The 15851-nt window shown below is 54.3% G+C and overlaps 1 protein-coding gene across 2 annotated transcripts; it reads right to left on the reverse strand.

The window, feature by feature from the left end:
• Positions 1 to 1499: 1499 nt before the first annotated feature.
• Positions 1500 to 15686, reverse strand: MMAB (metabolism of cobalamin associated B). 2 transcript variants are annotated; one of them, XM_029233049.1, is made up of 9 exons: positions 15512 to 15686; positions 14101 to 14162; positions 12609 to 12702; positions 9878 to 9935; positions 7882 to 7954; positions 7533 to 7630; positions 7133 to 7197; positions 5288 to 5347; positions 1500 to 3858 (listed from the first exon to the last, which is right to left on the reverse strand). In XM_029233049.1, exons 1-9 carry the CDS (start codon positions 15625 to 15627, stop codon positions 3759 to 3761), a joined length of 726 nt encoding a protein of 241 aa, XP_029088882.1. In that variant the 5' UTR covers positions 15628 to 15686; the 3' UTR covers positions 1500 to 3758. The 2 variants fall into 2 exon arrangements, with proteins under 2 accessions (XP_029088882.1, XP_029088887.1); XM_029233054.1 differs by lacking the exons at positions 7133 to 7197; positions 7882 to 7954 and having other exon boundaries at positions 15512 to 15630.
• Positions 15687 to 15851: the final 165 nt, after the last annotated feature.

The raw sequence follows: 15851 nt of genomic DNA on the forward strand, positions 1-15851 counted from the left end.
GAAGTAACAGAGCTGGTCTTGGACCCAAGTCTGCCTGAAGCTGACGCTCATGCCGAGCGTTTGACTGTTCTCACACCACAAGCCTGGGGCTCCGCAGAGCCAGCAATGAGGCCGCTGGAGCAGGCAGCCCTCTGCACGGATTCACTCCTGAAGTGGGTGCTGCACTGGAGAACTGAAAGCAGAGGTTCTTCCCCGGGGCTTCCACGGGTTGTACGCAGACTGCTGTATCTACTCAAAAGAACTTCTCTTGTCCTTTGCAGATGTTTCACTACGGTGGGAGAGGATGCACAGAGCCTTCATCAGAAGTTTGTGAATCTGTGGAGTGGGAGAGCACCGGGACACCCCCAAAGTTCCTGGGTGTCCCCCAACCTTCCAAATCCTGGTGTCCCCAACCAGCTCATCTCCTGCCTCTGCTTGCGCCCAAGCACTGTCTTCCACGATGGACTCCAGAGAAGAAAAGTGACAGGTCAAGGCAAATGAACACTGCACCCTGGCTGGGCTGCAGAGGGGGCATCAGTCCTCTCCCTAAGCAAGGTGGGACCAGCCTGGGTCCAGTATCGCCAGTGGGCCTGTTCTGAAGGGAGGGGTGAGCCACAAATCCTCCCAAGGCACTGATTTATGTAGCATTCATGTGGAATTTATTACACAAAGGATTTTATTCAATTAAACTTGAAATGTGTCTGGATTCTTAAAGGTTCGGTAATGATAACTGGGACAGAGGGATCATAAAACTGTATGGGTTGTCGGAGGAAGGTGTGAGGGTGGGGTGGGGGGAGATAAGGGTGACATTGCAGCTGATGGGCATTTGGTACCGGGGACGTTTGTCATTGGGATGCGTTACAAGTTCGGGTTATGAAAATTACTCGGTGAAAAATGCACATTAACAATAGCCATGAAGTATCAGTTAAGGGAAAGTAGGTTGAGAAATGAGACAGCAGAATCTATTAGTGCCTGACATTGTTCTCAGTGGCCCAGGGCGTGATTAAAATGACTGTCAAGTGGCAGTGGGGGGAGGAGCACTGGGCCGGGAGTCACAGGGCTGTGTCCCTGGCCCACATCTTGGCACTGACTCCCTGACACAAGCTGGTTTGCAAGTCTGTTTCCCCCCTCCTGCCATAGACAGTGCCTCCCTCGGGGTTGCTGTGAGGTTTCAATGTGATGATGTTTGTGGAGCCCCTGGCCTGGGGCCTGGCATGTCAAGCCCTTCGACAATGCTGGCTGGTGGGCTTCTCCCCGCTGGAATATCCAGCCACCTCTGACTGTGGCCCTAAATACGATCCTGAGAGCCAGACCTGGACCAGCGAGAGGCAGGTGGAGCACTTTCTTGGGTGCAAAATGTATGGAAACACCACCAAATCGAGGAAGCGAGAGAAATAACTTTCGTGCAATGTTTTTTACAGAATTTATTCCACTGCAGTATTTTTTTTTAGGATTTTTTTTTGATGTGGACCATTTTTAAAATCTTTGTTGAATTTGTTACAATATTGCTTCTGTTTTATGTTTTTGGTTTTTTTGGTCGCAAGGTATTTGGGACCTTAGCTCCCTGACCAGGGATCGAACCCACACCCCCTGCACTGGAAGGTGAAGTCTTAACCGCTGGACCACCAGGGAAGTCCCTCACCACGATATTTTTAAAAATCAAATTTATGCAAAAACAAAATCTATGATCGACAAGGTATCACCATTATATATAAAAACAGCCTGCCATTTCTCTCCCGACCTGTGTTGCTGTATGATGCGGACGACCATTTACAAGGGTTGACAGCGGTTGCAGACGGGCTTTATATACAGTCATGTGTTTCGATCATGGAGTGTTCATTAACTTTTCCCACTGGGTTCGAGACCGAGGAGGATGTTTTGCTAAGTGTACGGGGGTGAACACATTTTTCCTTTTGCTTCCAGCTCCCACATGGCTATGTAAGGTACAGCAGAGGAGCGAAAGTTTCAAACTGACCCGTCCCCTGGGCAAGCCCTTCCCCAGCAGGCCGCCTCAGTTCTTCCCAGGTCAGTGGCACAGGACATGCCTGCACCTGCATGTTTCTCAGGGGTGTTTGTTTCTCGGGGATGTTTGCTGGTGGAAGGGATGATGCAGGGGGCGTGGGACCTGGGAACCCAGAGTTACCATCTGGCCTGCGACAGCCCCTCCCAGCAAGGGCTGCTGGGGAGGGGATATGGCTACAGGAAAAGGCCTTGTTTCAGAGATCATCCCATGAGGACGCTGTGTCTACTCAAAGAACTCCTCTTGTCCTTTGCAGATGTTTCACTACAGTGGGGCATGTGGGACTTTTTATTATGTACGTCCTGCTCCTTCCAGGAAGATGCTAAGGTGTGGGCAGGACCTAGTCACTTGATGGATTTGCTGTGAGCTCTTGGAACATAACCCTCCCCGGTCCAGCCTGAGTGCCTGCCCGACAGTGAACCACCTTTAGCCTGTTCTGTAATGTTCTCAGTTCTGTTCACACAGGCCGAGTGCCCACCATGCACCAGACCTGGCGCCAACTGCTGGCCGGGGCCACTTCCTGGAGGGTTTTCACTTTCACTCACGGTCACCTGCACCTCAGCCACTTTGCCCAAGTCCAGGAACGAAAGGACCCAGAAGGGACGAGATAATGATGTTCCTCCAGCAAAATGAGCAGGTAAGCTGGTTAAGAACCAAAGCAAAGCTAGCACAAAACTCATCATTTTAATGTTTCCTAACTGCTGGCAAGGATGGCTGGAGGGACCAGACTTCCGAGCTTCAGGCTAATAAATGATGGCTGGATGGAGTTCACTGGGCGTTTCCGCCCTGACAGTTAGTGAGAGCCTGCCCTTCCCAAGTTGTTTCCTGCAATTAGTGGCGTGGAGTCGTCAGGTTCTCAGGGCTGCCTCCTCACCCTTCATAAACATCCCCCTTCCCAAGGACACACCTGGCACTGGTAGGGTCACTTCCTAGCGGGAGGGAGCAGCAGTGACAACTGAAATAAAATACAGCTGTGGCCCGGATCTCAGAGGCATAAACCAGCCAAGTGCAACATCAGAGAAGTAGGTCTGGTCCGCGTCAGCCTCGCTGGAAACATAAGAGCTTATAGTCTGAAGCTGAACGCAGTTCACCTCTGACCCTGGACGCCACCTGCCCGGGCAGGACATGCCCTCATTAAAGTGGTGGTGTTCCTCTCCCCGGGATGTCCGTCGCTTGATGGAGGAAGGCTCCCCTTTAGAGAAGATTCTCCAGGCTGCACCCTCGCCACACATGCACTTCAGTCCAAGTGTTTCCGAGGCCTCGCCTGTCAGTCTGCAGCCGTCCTTCCCCCTTGGTGAGTGGCTCAGAGGTGACTAAACTCCAAATCCTGTCTGCCTTACTCTTTATAAATGTGACATTTTAAAGCCCCTTTGGTACAGCTAAATCACAATTACATTTCCAAGGGTCTCTGGTACCATTCCAAATGAGCTGCCAGTGGAGGGCATCTGTCTCTCTCTCTCTCTCTCTCTCACACACCCACACACACACCCCCACACACACCCCCTCAAGCCTTTCCCACTTTTATTCTTTTTTGGAAGGCTGAGGAGAGCCCAGGGGAGGGGGCTAGAATTCTCCACCGGCCTCAGCTCCTGAAGGAAGTGGGGGGCCCTGAGAGGAAGCGGAGTCTGGACAAAAGACCAGCTTCTGGCCCCTCTGGGTGAGATCTTCAGGAATCAGGACACGAGGGCAAAGTCTTCCTTTCCCGTTGTCACTGTGGAGGAGTCTGCAAAGCTCCCTTTTTCCATTATTTCCAAGCGCCTCAGGCATGGACCGACAAGTCATTTTTCTTGTATATTTTTTCTGGATTCCCCTCCTTCATGGCTGTGTATCTGGCTAACGTGAAGAGATAGTCACTGAGTCTGGAGGGGCAGAAGAAGGCAAATGGAATGATCTGAAATGAGAGATCAATGCTAACAGGGTCCTCCCTATATTAGCCTTCTAGGAGGAAGTATCAGTCACGTGCCCCAGGAGCATCGGGTGGGACAGCGGGTGCTCAGCCAACCTGGGCTTGATGGATGGCGCTCCAGGCCAGCTTCCTGAGAGCCCAGCGCCCGACTCTGGCGCCAGGGCTGGGGTGGTTCCTGCAGGATGAGGCCACTACCCTGTCTGACCTCACAGGGCTGGTGACTTTGGACCACTCCCTGGTTTCTGCACCTTCCAGTGAACAGGACTGGTGCCTCCCAAACTGGGGTATGCACACAAGTCAACTGGGGATCCTGGTGACATGCAGATCAGATTCTGATTCGGGAGGACTGGCTGGGCCAGGCCCAGGATTTGGCAGGTCTAAACTGTGCCCAGGTGATTCTGGTGCTGCTGGTGTACTCTTTGAGTAGAGGGAGCCTAGAGCAGGCTTCTCAACCTCGGCACTAGTGACATTCGGGATCATTCCTTGTGGCTGGGTGATTCTTCGTGGCAGGAAGAGGGAGCTGTTGTGTGCATCGTAGGACACTGGGCAGCACCCCAGCCCCCAACCACTTGTCTCCAGACATTGCCAGACATCCTGGTTGAGAAGCACTGGCCTGGAATGTTCTAGTGGGCTAGACCCTAGTGCCCCCCTCCCTTCTTTCTTTGACCCGGCGGTGATGGGGCCTCTGGGCAGGGCTGGGTGGGGAGGGAAACAGGAGAGGCAGCAGCGAGCCTGCCCCTCAGCGGCTGGCAGTTAGCTTGCGAAGCTGCCCTGTGCTCTCCCTTGTTTCCGGGCCGCACTGACCCCACCCTCCTCTTCTCTCCCTGCCCCAACCCTACCCCGAGGCCAGCTCCATGCCAGGTCCTGCTGGAACCTTCCCTGACCCGTGCCCCCTCCTGGACCCATGCCCCCCTCCTCCTGATGCCTGGCTGTCTCTCTGGGAGTGTGGTGGGGGACTGGGCAGTGGAAGAGACTCCGCTCTGGGTGATCACCCCTGCCACAGAGCTGTCATATGCTGGTTCCTCATCTGTGCGGTGATGCCTTCCTTGCTAAGAGAACGAACTGGCTCAGCCCACACAACCTACATGGCTGGAAGGCTCCCCAGGATCACTACTGTGACATGAACAGAACGGTCCTCACTCCCCTCCCAGGAGGAAAGGAGCTGGTCAGGACCATCAAAGCCCAGGCCATGTCCTGGGGGAGGAGTGACCACATCAAGGGGCCAGACCCTGGCTGTGAGGTCACTTTCTGGACCCCAGGCAGCTCCTGGGGTCCCTCAGCTCTCAGCCCTGGCCTGGCCCACGCTGGAGCCGCACAAGCCAGGGCTGGAGCCACGAAGTGCCTACTTTTTCAGAAAGACTCTCCAGATCCCATCTGAGTACCTGTTTAAGAACTTGGCCACGTTTGCATCCGTCTCACCGGACTGGACAAGAGGCACCACGCTAGAAGGGGAGGAAACACAGCATCACACTACGTTATAGGCTCAACACGCTTGGGGGCAGGAGCTGCGTCTTGAGTCAGCATTTCACTCCCGCTGCAGCCTCGCCAGTCTGTGTGCAGACACGCTAGATGGTGCTGTCTGCTGAGCGCTAGTGAGCTGGCAGACCCTCCATGCACGTCGCCTCTGCTACGTAACTCCTGCTGGGAGGTGCTCGCCCCAAACCGAGGCCCCAGGTTTGTGTCTCCTGCCCCAGGGGCTTTGTCACCTGGGCACGGGTTTGGTGTCCTCAGGACCCCCCGCCCCCGACCCCTGCTCGGCCATTCCCTGATGTTGGGCCTTTGGGTTGTTTCCAGTTTTTTGCTACTATGAGCACTGCTGATGTGGACAGCTTTGTACAAATGACTTTTTTCCTTTTGAAGCTGAAGCTCTTTTGTGACTCGGCATCACTTTAGGAACCACTTGGCCCCAAGGGCCTTTCATGAAAAGTGAAATCTTTATGACATGGGGCTATGGACAGAGCTCAGGTATGGAGCAGACACACCTGGGCTCAAATCCAGACTCTGCCATGGACCACCCAGGTGACCCTGGCCACGGTGTCACCTCTGAGCCCCAGCGTCCTGACTCCAGTAGAGTGGGGGCTGCCACCACCTCTCTCCCAAGGTTACCACAAGGAATCAATGAAATAATGGACACAAAGTGCCCAGCACGGTCCTGCCGGTTATATAAAGCAGGGCTTTATTCCCATTTCTCTGTAAAGCCGGCTGGCAGCCTGGCCTATGAGTGGTGTAAATGGAGATGTTGCAATTACTCTTTTTTTCCTTTATTTTTTATTTTTTTGCGGTACGTGGGCCTCTCACTGTTGTGGCCTCTCCCGTTGCGGAGCACAGGCTCGGGACGTGCAGGCTCAGTGGCCATGGCTCATGGGCCCAGCCACTCCGCGGCATGTGGGATCTTCCTGGACCGGGGCACGAACCCGTGTCCCCTGCATCGGCAGGCGGACGCTCAACCACTGCGCCACCAGGGAAGCCCCGCAATTACTCTTTTAAAGTTTCCTTGAAAAGGCAGTCAGGAGCTTCTGGCGGGGGGCGGGGGGGGTGTCCCTCCTCTCCTGACTCTGAGTTGGGGGATTGGGGTAGCAGGTGGCTGGTCTGGGCCCTTCTTCACCCAGCAGCCAGCATGTCATCTCATGGCCTAAAACCCATCAATGGCTCGCAGGATAAAGGCCCTCAGGATAAATGCAGAGCTCTCGGGGCACATGAGGCCCTGCCCGGCCTGGCCTCAGCTCAGCCTCTAGCCTCGTCATGCCTCACGCCCCTCACTCTGGACCAGACACTCGGCATCCTTTGTGTGTGTTCCATGCAGACTGCCGCCTCTGCCCTTGCTGTCCCCTCACCCTGGGCACTCTGTCCACTGTGCCCCCAGTACCCCCCATGCCCAGTCCCAGGCTGGGTCACTCTGGTGCCAAGTACCCTCCCTCACAGCTCTTATCATGGTGTGGAGCTTTTCAATCCTTTCTGCTCAGCTGAGACCACCCCCACCATTTAAATTAACCCCAGGAACAGGGAGTCCTCACTGAATACACACCTGAATTTCATACCATGTGAGTGTTATTATAATTACAAATAATCACCTAGACCCGCTGGGCCTCCCCCTCCCCTTTCCTGGAGCTGCCTGCTTCTGCACAAGCTCTGATCCCGACGTGCTGTTCCGCCCCCACCCCACCACCCCTGTCAGGATCACTGTCTCTCTGCCCAGGCCCCGCTCCCTCGGCCCCGCACCCCAGTACCGTCTCTCAGCTCGGCGGCACACGGCCCGACAGAGATGCAGTGCGGAGCTGCTCTTGCCTCCGGACTGAAAGGAGAAAGCAGGTGTTGGCTGGAAGGGCAGGGGGAGGGTGCCCACTACAGGCAGGGAGCCTGGATGGATGGAGGGACACACAGGCCCCGCCCACAACAGGCAGTGTTCTGTCTCCAGGGTCCCTGCCAGGGCACACCCACTGGGTACCCCTCTCCAAAGCAGGCAGGACTGGGGAGGGAGCCGTGACGGTCTGGAGGGGACTTGGGGGCTGGGGGAAAGCTTCTGTCGCTGTTAAAAATTAAAAGGGGGGAGGCTGAATCCCTGCCTGTGTGTTTTGGTCAACACACTGGCCCGCAGCCACCCCCAGGTTGAGGCAGCCCAGTACCTACAGGCAGGATGAAAGCCGTGAGCGGGGGCAGCTGGCTGGAGTATCTGTCGATCCACTGCTCCAGCTCCAGGATGGGCCCTGCCTCGAACGTGGCATGTTCTGTGGAGCCAAGGAGAAGGACATGGCCGTGAGGCCACTGCCCCAGGATCACAAGGAGCCCACCCCGTCCCTTCTGCCTGGGTGCCCGCCAACCATTCCCCTGGCTCAGAGGGACCCTCCGTCTCAGGCTGCACAGGCCAGGTTGACAGGGGTCCCAGATGACACCCAGGACAGAATCATTCCCCCCGCCCACGGGCCCAGGCCCCCCGGGGCCCTCTGAGCACACACAGTGGGTTCAGGGAGAGAATTACTTAAGTGAGCCTCCCTGGCTGAGGAGCGCGGTGTTGCCAGTGCAGAGCCGACGTCCTGCAGGGAGCATTGGATCTGGGGAGGAATGGGAGGCGTGGGTGAAGAACCTGTCACGCAGGCCAAGCGGGGCTCTCGTGCGTCCGCGTGCAGGGCTGGGCCTGCCGGGAGCTGTCAGGCCTCTAAGGAGCCGGCATTTACAAAGGCTAATCAGCAAGCTCTGTGAACCTGCAGCGCAGCACGTCGGCCCTGTTGGGAGGGGCCCTGGCTCCCTTGGAACGCCTGGGTGACGCAGACGGGGAGTGTCAAGCGCCCAGGGATAGTCAGGAGGAGTCTTCTCACCCCGACCCTCCTCTCCCATGTGCCGGGCCCTTCGAGGGCTTTTTCTTTTCTCTAAACTGACGGCCTTGGTTTTCTAACCTATAACACTTGGGCGGAGAGACCCAAATTGACAGTGCTTTTTAAACTGTACAGGACAGGGCTGTGCCCGTGGCAGTGTGCCGGGAGCAGGACACGGTCGGTGAGAGTAGACGGTGCCCACCCGGGAGTGGACTGGAGCCCTGTTGAGCCGCCGAGCAGCAGACTCTGGGTAAGTTCCCTGACCTCGTGGTGTCTCTGCGGCTTCCGATGGAAAGGGGCGTCACAGTACTACTCCGCCGCCGGCCACCTGCAGCGTTTACCCCGGGGGCTGGAGAGAGGCGGCCCCAGTCCAGGAATCCGATCCCAGCCCCGCTGATTCCTGGCTGTGCAGCCTTGGGCTGAGCCTCAGTTTTGTCCTCTGTAAAACGTGAGGGCTGGCCTCCACCTCATGGGCTTCTGCAGGGAGAGCCGGGAACAGGCTGCCTGGCCTGCCATAGGCCCGGAGCAGCTCCCGGGGGCCAGGCGGGGAACCCAGCTGAACAAGTCACAGTCTGCACCCTTGGGGTGCCCAGGCCACACTCCTGGTGATGCTTGCCTTTAGAGGCAGAAGCACAGGAGCTGCGGAAGCCTGGGAGAGGCACCAGCTGGAGGCAGGGGTGGCCAGGGAAGGCCCCGGAAGAGGTGATGTTGAAACTGTTACCCAAAGGACGTGGTCTAAAGCAAGGGAGGGGCACATCACGCCACTGACCCCCTCTTCCCTCTGCAAACCCCGCTCAGAGGTGAGCACGGCAGACAGAAACGACCACTGTAGACGCCAGCAATTCCTCATTCTGAGGCTGAAGACCAGTCTCCCTCATACAGGAGGTGCCTCATTCATAGAATGTTCCAGCAGTTTAGGCCTCCCATCTTTCTGCAGCCCCTCACTACCCTGTGTCTGCTCCCAGGGGCCCCAGTGGGCTCCAGCCTGGCCTGGAGGACTGAAGCAGGCCGAGGGCTGACCCTCCAGGGAGCAGCTGACTCAGGTCAGCACGCAGACTAAAACCCCAGGTACATTCTCCATGTTCTGGGGGTGGTGGCCCTGCCTCTATTTCTGAAGTCCTCTCTGTGGGCCAGAGCCCCCGCTGCCTCTTAAGGAACAGAACAGTAATTCTAAGAACCCTACCATCCCCCCCCGCCGAGGGCTAACCACAGCTGGGCCTTTCAAGTCTCTCAACCTCAGGGCCACCGACATTTTGGCCCAGGTCATCCTCTGTCACGGGGACCGTCCTGTGCACTGTAGGACGTTTAGCCGCATCCCTGCCTCTACGCACTAGATCCCAGTAGCACCTCCACCTCCAGTGTGACAACTTAAAACATCTCCAGACATTGCCCTGTGTCCCCTGAGGGGCAGAACTGCCCTGGGCTGAGACCACTGCCCTTCACATTTCCCTCTCTGAGGCCAAACCTCACCACTCGCCTGTGAGGGAGGGTCATCTCTGTGTGTCCCCATCTTACAGATGAAGAAACTGAGGCTCACAGAGGGTAAGTGGACTAGTCCCAGGTGACACAGAAAGGAACTGATGGTCAGTTGGCAAATCCAGTTATGGCCACCAGGCCTCGGGGTTGGAAAATCCCAGCTCGGGGTGAGACAACGTTACTCACTTTCTGAAGCTCTTCCACAAACGGGTGGCCCTTTTCTGCAATTAATTCCATAGCAAACCTGTGAGGAAGAAGGAAGAAGAATTTGCCTCAAATATAACATCCCAGGCCCTGTCTTGCTGGAAGGCAGTACATTCTCAGGGGATTGGCCATTTTGCTAATTGAGCTGTCACAGGAAGGCCGTTATTTTCTTGCTGACATTGAGAACATCGTAACCTTCCATGTGGTTGGGGGTATTTGTTTTTCGCCGCTCATCCAGCCAACAACTCCTCTTTCAGCGCCTACTCTGGCCAGGTCCAGGTGATTCAGTATGAACAGAGGTGACACAGGCCCCGTTAGGCAGGACAGGGAGATGTGAATCAGATGTCACACGACTGACAGTGAAGTTGCAAACTGAGGTCAGTGCTCTGAAGGAAAGGGTGAGAGTCCTGGGATATTTGGCCTTGATTAGGGTTCAGGGAGGGCTTCCTGGAGGAAGCGATGCTGGAGGTGGGACTCTGAAGGCTGAGTAGGAGTTCGCTGGTAAGGCTGGGTGGGGCAGGAAAATCAAAGTGCCCCTGCCCCCGATGCAGGTCAGGACTGTGGCCCTGGCCTCCCTCAGAACACTGCACCCTCTTCTGTACCAGTCAGGGTCCTGGCCGGGCAGTGGTGTGTTTGAAGGGTTCCTGGAGAAAAGCTTCACGAAGGGACTGCTGACAGAGTGGGAAGGCTTATGGGAACTGAGGATGGATGGCAGAGATGAGCAAAAGCAAGAGCCTGAAGGGGCAAGGGAGGGTCAAAGGTGCTACCAACCCTGGAGAGAGCTGCATTCTGGGCAGAGGCCACCGCCAGGAGCTGGGCAGCTGGGAGAAAGCAGTGGAGAGCCCCACAACTGCCAGAGCCACACAGGGCTGGGGGTGGGGTCACACATACCCCTACCCCTCTCACCCTCGTCCGATCTCCTGCTGGTGCTGCCCATTGGTTGGACCAACTCTAAAGCCAGAGGACAAGGGAATCGGGGTGAGACCATCTCCAGGCCAGCCTCCCAGGCACAGGAGAATGGCTTTGAAAGGGCAAAAGAAGAACGACTGTGCATCTTCTAGCCCATCTTACAATCAGAACTAAATAAGCACACACGTAAGCTGTCCCGCGTTGGTCTTCCCCTCTGGATGGTGAGGCGGGGGCGTATGCCTCAGGCCTGGCACATTGGAGATGCTCGGGAATATCTGCTCACCGAGGATGTTCCCACGACAGAGGCCAGCGGGAGGCCCCTCCCCATGCTCGCTCCATCCCCGCTCCCACCACTTGTGGCTGCCCCTCCAGCGTCTGTCTGCTCCGCCCCGCCCGCTGCACCGCACCCCGCAGACCGCAGGCTCCATGAAGGCAGGGCTGAGGCTCCCCACTCAGCAGAGCCTGGCACACGCAGATGCTCCACCAACATCTGAGGACGGAAGAATCCACAACTGAGCTGTGGCCAGTCCCCTGCACCACATCACCTGAGGGATGATGGCCTGCTGATTTGCTAATTCTAAACAGCCAATGCTAGAACCCGCCTTCCCGCCCCTCTGCCCACTTCATCTTCTGTGCACTTCCCCCTCGCCACACCCTTCTCACACACACCAAGGGGTCTGCCCTCTCTCCTCTGCTGGCAGACTAGCTACATTATCTTTCCTGAGAACCTCACTTAGGCCCATCACTGAGAAATGGCCACCATGAACAGGTAAGTTTTAATAAAATTATGATGATAATAACAGCTAGCATTATGATTGGTGCTAGGTACTGTCCTAAGGGGGAAACATGGAGTTCTCTCATTACATCCTCACAAGAACCCAATGAGATTGGATACTATTACTAGGATCACTTGACAGAATAGGAAACTGAGGCTCAGAGAGGCCAGGTGATTTGCCTGAAGTCACACAGCCAGTCAGCAGTGGGAGAGAATTTGAACCCAGGTCTGTCTGATTACCATGATCTTCACCCACAAGGCCGAGTCAGAACTTGTGAACTAGTACTTATAATAACTGCAGCTCATGCTGCCAACGGCTTGCTGAGCATGGTGGCCTGAACTTTGTTCTCAAATATTTGCGGCCCCTCCCACCCCTGCTGCTGTCACATGTGTCCACGTCCCTGGCTCTGGCCAATGAAATGTGAGCAGAGGTGGCGTGTCACTTCGTGGAAGCTTTAAGAGCCAGCGTGGGCATCACCGTGATCTTTCTTCCCTCTGCCACGATTACTGGTGTTGTTCTAGACAGAGGCTGTCCCACCAGCCCGGGTCCCAGAGTGAAGGCCAGGCAGAGAAGAAACATACCCAACCCACGATGGGCTTGAAGTGAGAGGATGAAATACGCCTTTGGTGGTTTAGGCCACGAAATGTGGGGGTTGTTTGTTACACCGGCATGGCCCGGCCGATCCTGACTACTTCCCCGAGTCCACCTTCTAAACTCTGGCTGTGTATATGCTTAAAAAATAAGCCTCCCGAAAGGGATCATGTCTGATGCCCTGTGTACTGTGCTCGACTCACCTGTCACTTTGCACATGCACCTCAACGGCACACACATACGATGCAGAGTGAGGGAGCAGGGATGGAGGGGCGAGGCAGCATGACGCGGTGAGGGGCAGAAGCCACAGGCCAAGGAAGGTTCATCGAGGGCTGGCAGCCTCTGGGACTGGCGGACACTCTGGAGAGCTGCACATCAGTCATGCCCTCTAACAACCAACTCAAGCCCGACCTCAAGGCCAATCCCGTCCCCCTTACCCAATGGCTGAACTTAATTCATCTGTAGTTCCCACGGCTTCAAACACCTGGTCGTCTTTCGGTCTCCTTTCTCCAGTGAAGGTGCTGGAAAACCCTGTGAAAATGTTTTGCTGCCCAAATTAAAGAGTTTTTTTTCCTGATATGCTCTTTTAAAGCATTTTTCCACTTGAAGGATAACATACACAGAAAAGTGCTCGAATCATAAGTGTACAAGTTGATGAACTGTTACTAACTGATATAGACCTCTGTGACCAGTATCTAGATCAAGAAATAAAATAGGAGCCTCTCCCTAGAAGCCCCTGTGTCCCCGCTTTCAGTCACTGCCCCCCTCCCCAGGGGTAACCACTGTCCTCACTTATGTCCTGATATACTTTATTTATTTATTTCTTTATTCTTGGCTGTGCTGCTTGGCTTGTGGGATTTTAGTTCCCCGACCAGGGACTGAACCCAGGTCCTTGGCAGTGAGAGCGTGGAGTCCTAACCACTGGACCGCCAGGGAATTCCGTCTCTGGAGTCTTTGGCTGGAGGGCATCAACACTGTCATCCCTTTGCATCTTTTCTTTTCTTATTGTGATAACATAAACATAATGTAAAATTGGCCATTTTAACCATTTTAAGTGTACAATGGCATTAAGTTTTTATCTTCTTACTACATAAATATACCTCCAAAGCAATAAATACTGGTAATCTGCGTGGTTTTTTTTTTTTGGGGGGGGGCCATGCCACGCAGCATGAGGGATCTTAGTTTCCCAACCAGGGATCAAAGCTGCGCCCCCTGCAGTGGAAGCGCCAAGTTCTAACCACTGGACCGCGAGGGAAGTCCATGCGTGGTTTAAAACTTTAGAAAACGGTATCATACTGATATGTTCTTCTGCACCTATTTTTTTCTGTACATTATGTTCTGGTATTTTTTTAAATTATCAAAGCAATATATGCTCATTACAAAATAAATAATAGAATAAAAGTATGTACAGGAAACAATGAAAGCCCGTCTATTCATTCCCCTCTCCCACAATTCAATCTCTCTCCCAGGTAACAGTCCAAGGTATAACCTTTCACAATGTTCTATGCACACCTGAACACACATATAAATACACACACACACTTTTATCGAGTGGATTCCAACTATTTGGATTGTTCTGCAACTTGCTTTTATCACTTAATATATCTTGGGCATCTTTCATTTCACATCACATTTGGGTGATGCCTATTGAGATCCGTCACATACTTTTAATGTCTGTAAAGAATTTGGAAGAACTTTAAAAAAATATTTTAAAGCTATTATTTCTCATTCCAGAATTTTCCATCAATTTCTAGTGCCGCGTGGCATACAGGATCTTAGTTCCCTGACCAAGGATCGAACCCATGCCCCCTGCAGTAGAAGCGTGGAGTCTTAACCACTGGACTGCCAGGGAAGTCCTAGAATTTGGAAGAACTTTAAGATGGAATCTGCCATGTCTTTCTTTGCATTTTTCACCTGTCCCCACCCTACCTTTGTCTCCTGTTTTGGTGTAGATCTTGGGGAGCTTGGGTGTCTTCGAGGAAGGCTGTGGCCTAAGGAGAAATAAACATCAAGAGGTGATGAGTGAGGATGGCATATATAGTGGGGCACGTCCTTCAGTGGGTCACAGTTTGCTACCCATATCCTCAGAGGCAGCACTTACCCCCTTCTGCTTGGATCTCTTGAAATCTTTCCCCTCCGTTCCTCTTAGTTTTAAGCCCTTTGTGGGCAAGTTCTGTGTCTTGCCACACCCGTATCTGCAGAATAGCTGATGTAGTGCATTGCTCAATGCAGACGCTCTATAAATGTTGGCTGAAAGAATTTATCGATCACTTTCCATAGTCTCTGCACTATGCTAAGTGAATTACAGGCATTATCTCCTTGAATTATCCCTGGAATCTTCCCAAGCACTACCTATGATGTTCATTTTTTTTTTTTTTTTTTTGCAGTACGCGGGCCTCTCACTGTTGTGGCCTCTCCCGTTGCGGAGCACAGGCTCCGGACGCGCAGGCCCAGCGGCCATGTCTCACGGGCCCATCCTCTCCGCGGCATGTGGGATCTTCCCGGACCGGGGCACGAACCCGCGTCCCCTACATCGGCAGGCGGACTCTCAACCACTGCGCCACCAGGGAAGCCCATTCATTTTGTTTTTGAGGAATCGGTAGCTGACGGGATGAGACTCACCCTCCTAGGTCACCACGGGAAGAAGCGGTAGGGCTGGGATTCTTGCCCAAGACTATCTTATTCGACACCCCAAAACTGTTACCTCTGCTCTACCAAGCCAGGGACTCTTGGAGGGAAAAATCCCTGGGCCATTACCATACTGTAAAGCTTCAAGTATACTCCGAAATGGAGAATTGCCAAAACAGGGTGCGAAAACTGGCATTTTCAAATAGCAACACCTTTAATAAAGACTTTAACATTAAAATGTGACATTAGAAGGTTATTCAAAGGTTAAATTACTGGATCTGTGAAATAGATTAATCCATTATTAAGTCAGGTTCTGAGGTCCGGGAACGGGGTGCAAGTTTCAAGGCATATAATGACAGTCCTCTTAAGACCGCGTTGGTGTATCTCTGTGCCTTAAAGTATAAACTGCTTTGGAGATAGGTTAATATCCGAATTGAGGCCCCTCCTGATTGTGGGGCCAGGCAAGATGACCCTCTTGGCTCACATGGGATATGCCCTGTCCTGATGGATGCTGGGCTTCGATTGGACTTGTCTTGTGCCAAGAAACCTTGGTCTCTGGCTTCCACGGAGCCCACGTTGCCACGGTGACGTCATGACTAAAGAGGACGTCACCTGGCGATTGCTGCGGTGACCTCCCAGCGGTTTGACGTAACCACGGCGACAACATAACTCAGGGCAGGTGCCTGAGTTACCCTCCCAGCCAGGTACTCACCTGTCCCCGTCTTCCACGCCCCGGGGGCCGCGGCTCTGGAAACGGGGACACAATAGCTTGCGGGCGCCGAGGCACCCGCGCAAGCCAAGGCGACCTCCCAGGCCCCACACAGCCATGCTCCAGGGCTCTGGTAGGGGACTGACCCTGCCAGGCTCCCGTCCAGATCCCGGGGTGACTCCACCTACCTCCGGCCGCGCCACCCATCAGCCGCCATCTTCCATTGGTCCGTGGCTCTCTCCCCAGGGCGGGACAGTCCCAGAGACTTGTTTCTCATTGGTTCACGGAAGGAGATGGGCGGGGAAACCCGTGAGGACTTAGTTAGCAACAGCTATTGGCCAAC

The sequence above is a fragment of the Monodon monoceros genome, unplaced genomic scaffold (assembly GCF_005190385.1).
Source record: "Monodon monoceros isolate NGI ecotype Baffin Bay Population unplaced genomic scaffold, NGI_Narwhal_1 Super_Scaffold_1, whole genome shotgun sequence".
In the NCBI taxonomy this organism is placed as follows: Eukaryota; Metazoa; Chordata; class Mammalia; order Artiodactyla; family Monodontidae; genus Monodon; species Monodon monoceros.

Bases quoted from the DNA above. Each gene is read 5' to 3' on its own strand.
- MMAB (XM_029233049.1), bottom strand. From the start codon at position 15,627: ATGGCTGTGTGGGGCCTGGGAGGTCGCCTTGGCTTGCGCGGGTGCCTC. The intron at 7,631-7,881 runs GTAATTCTCTCC...TTGGCTCCACAG, and splicing joins AGCCAGGGAGGCTCACTTAA to AACATGCCACGTTCGAGGCA. The intron at 5,348-7,132 runs GTACTGGGGTGC...CTCCCCTTCTAG, and splicing joins TGCCGCCGAGCTGAGAGACG to CGTGGTGCCTCTTGTCCAGT.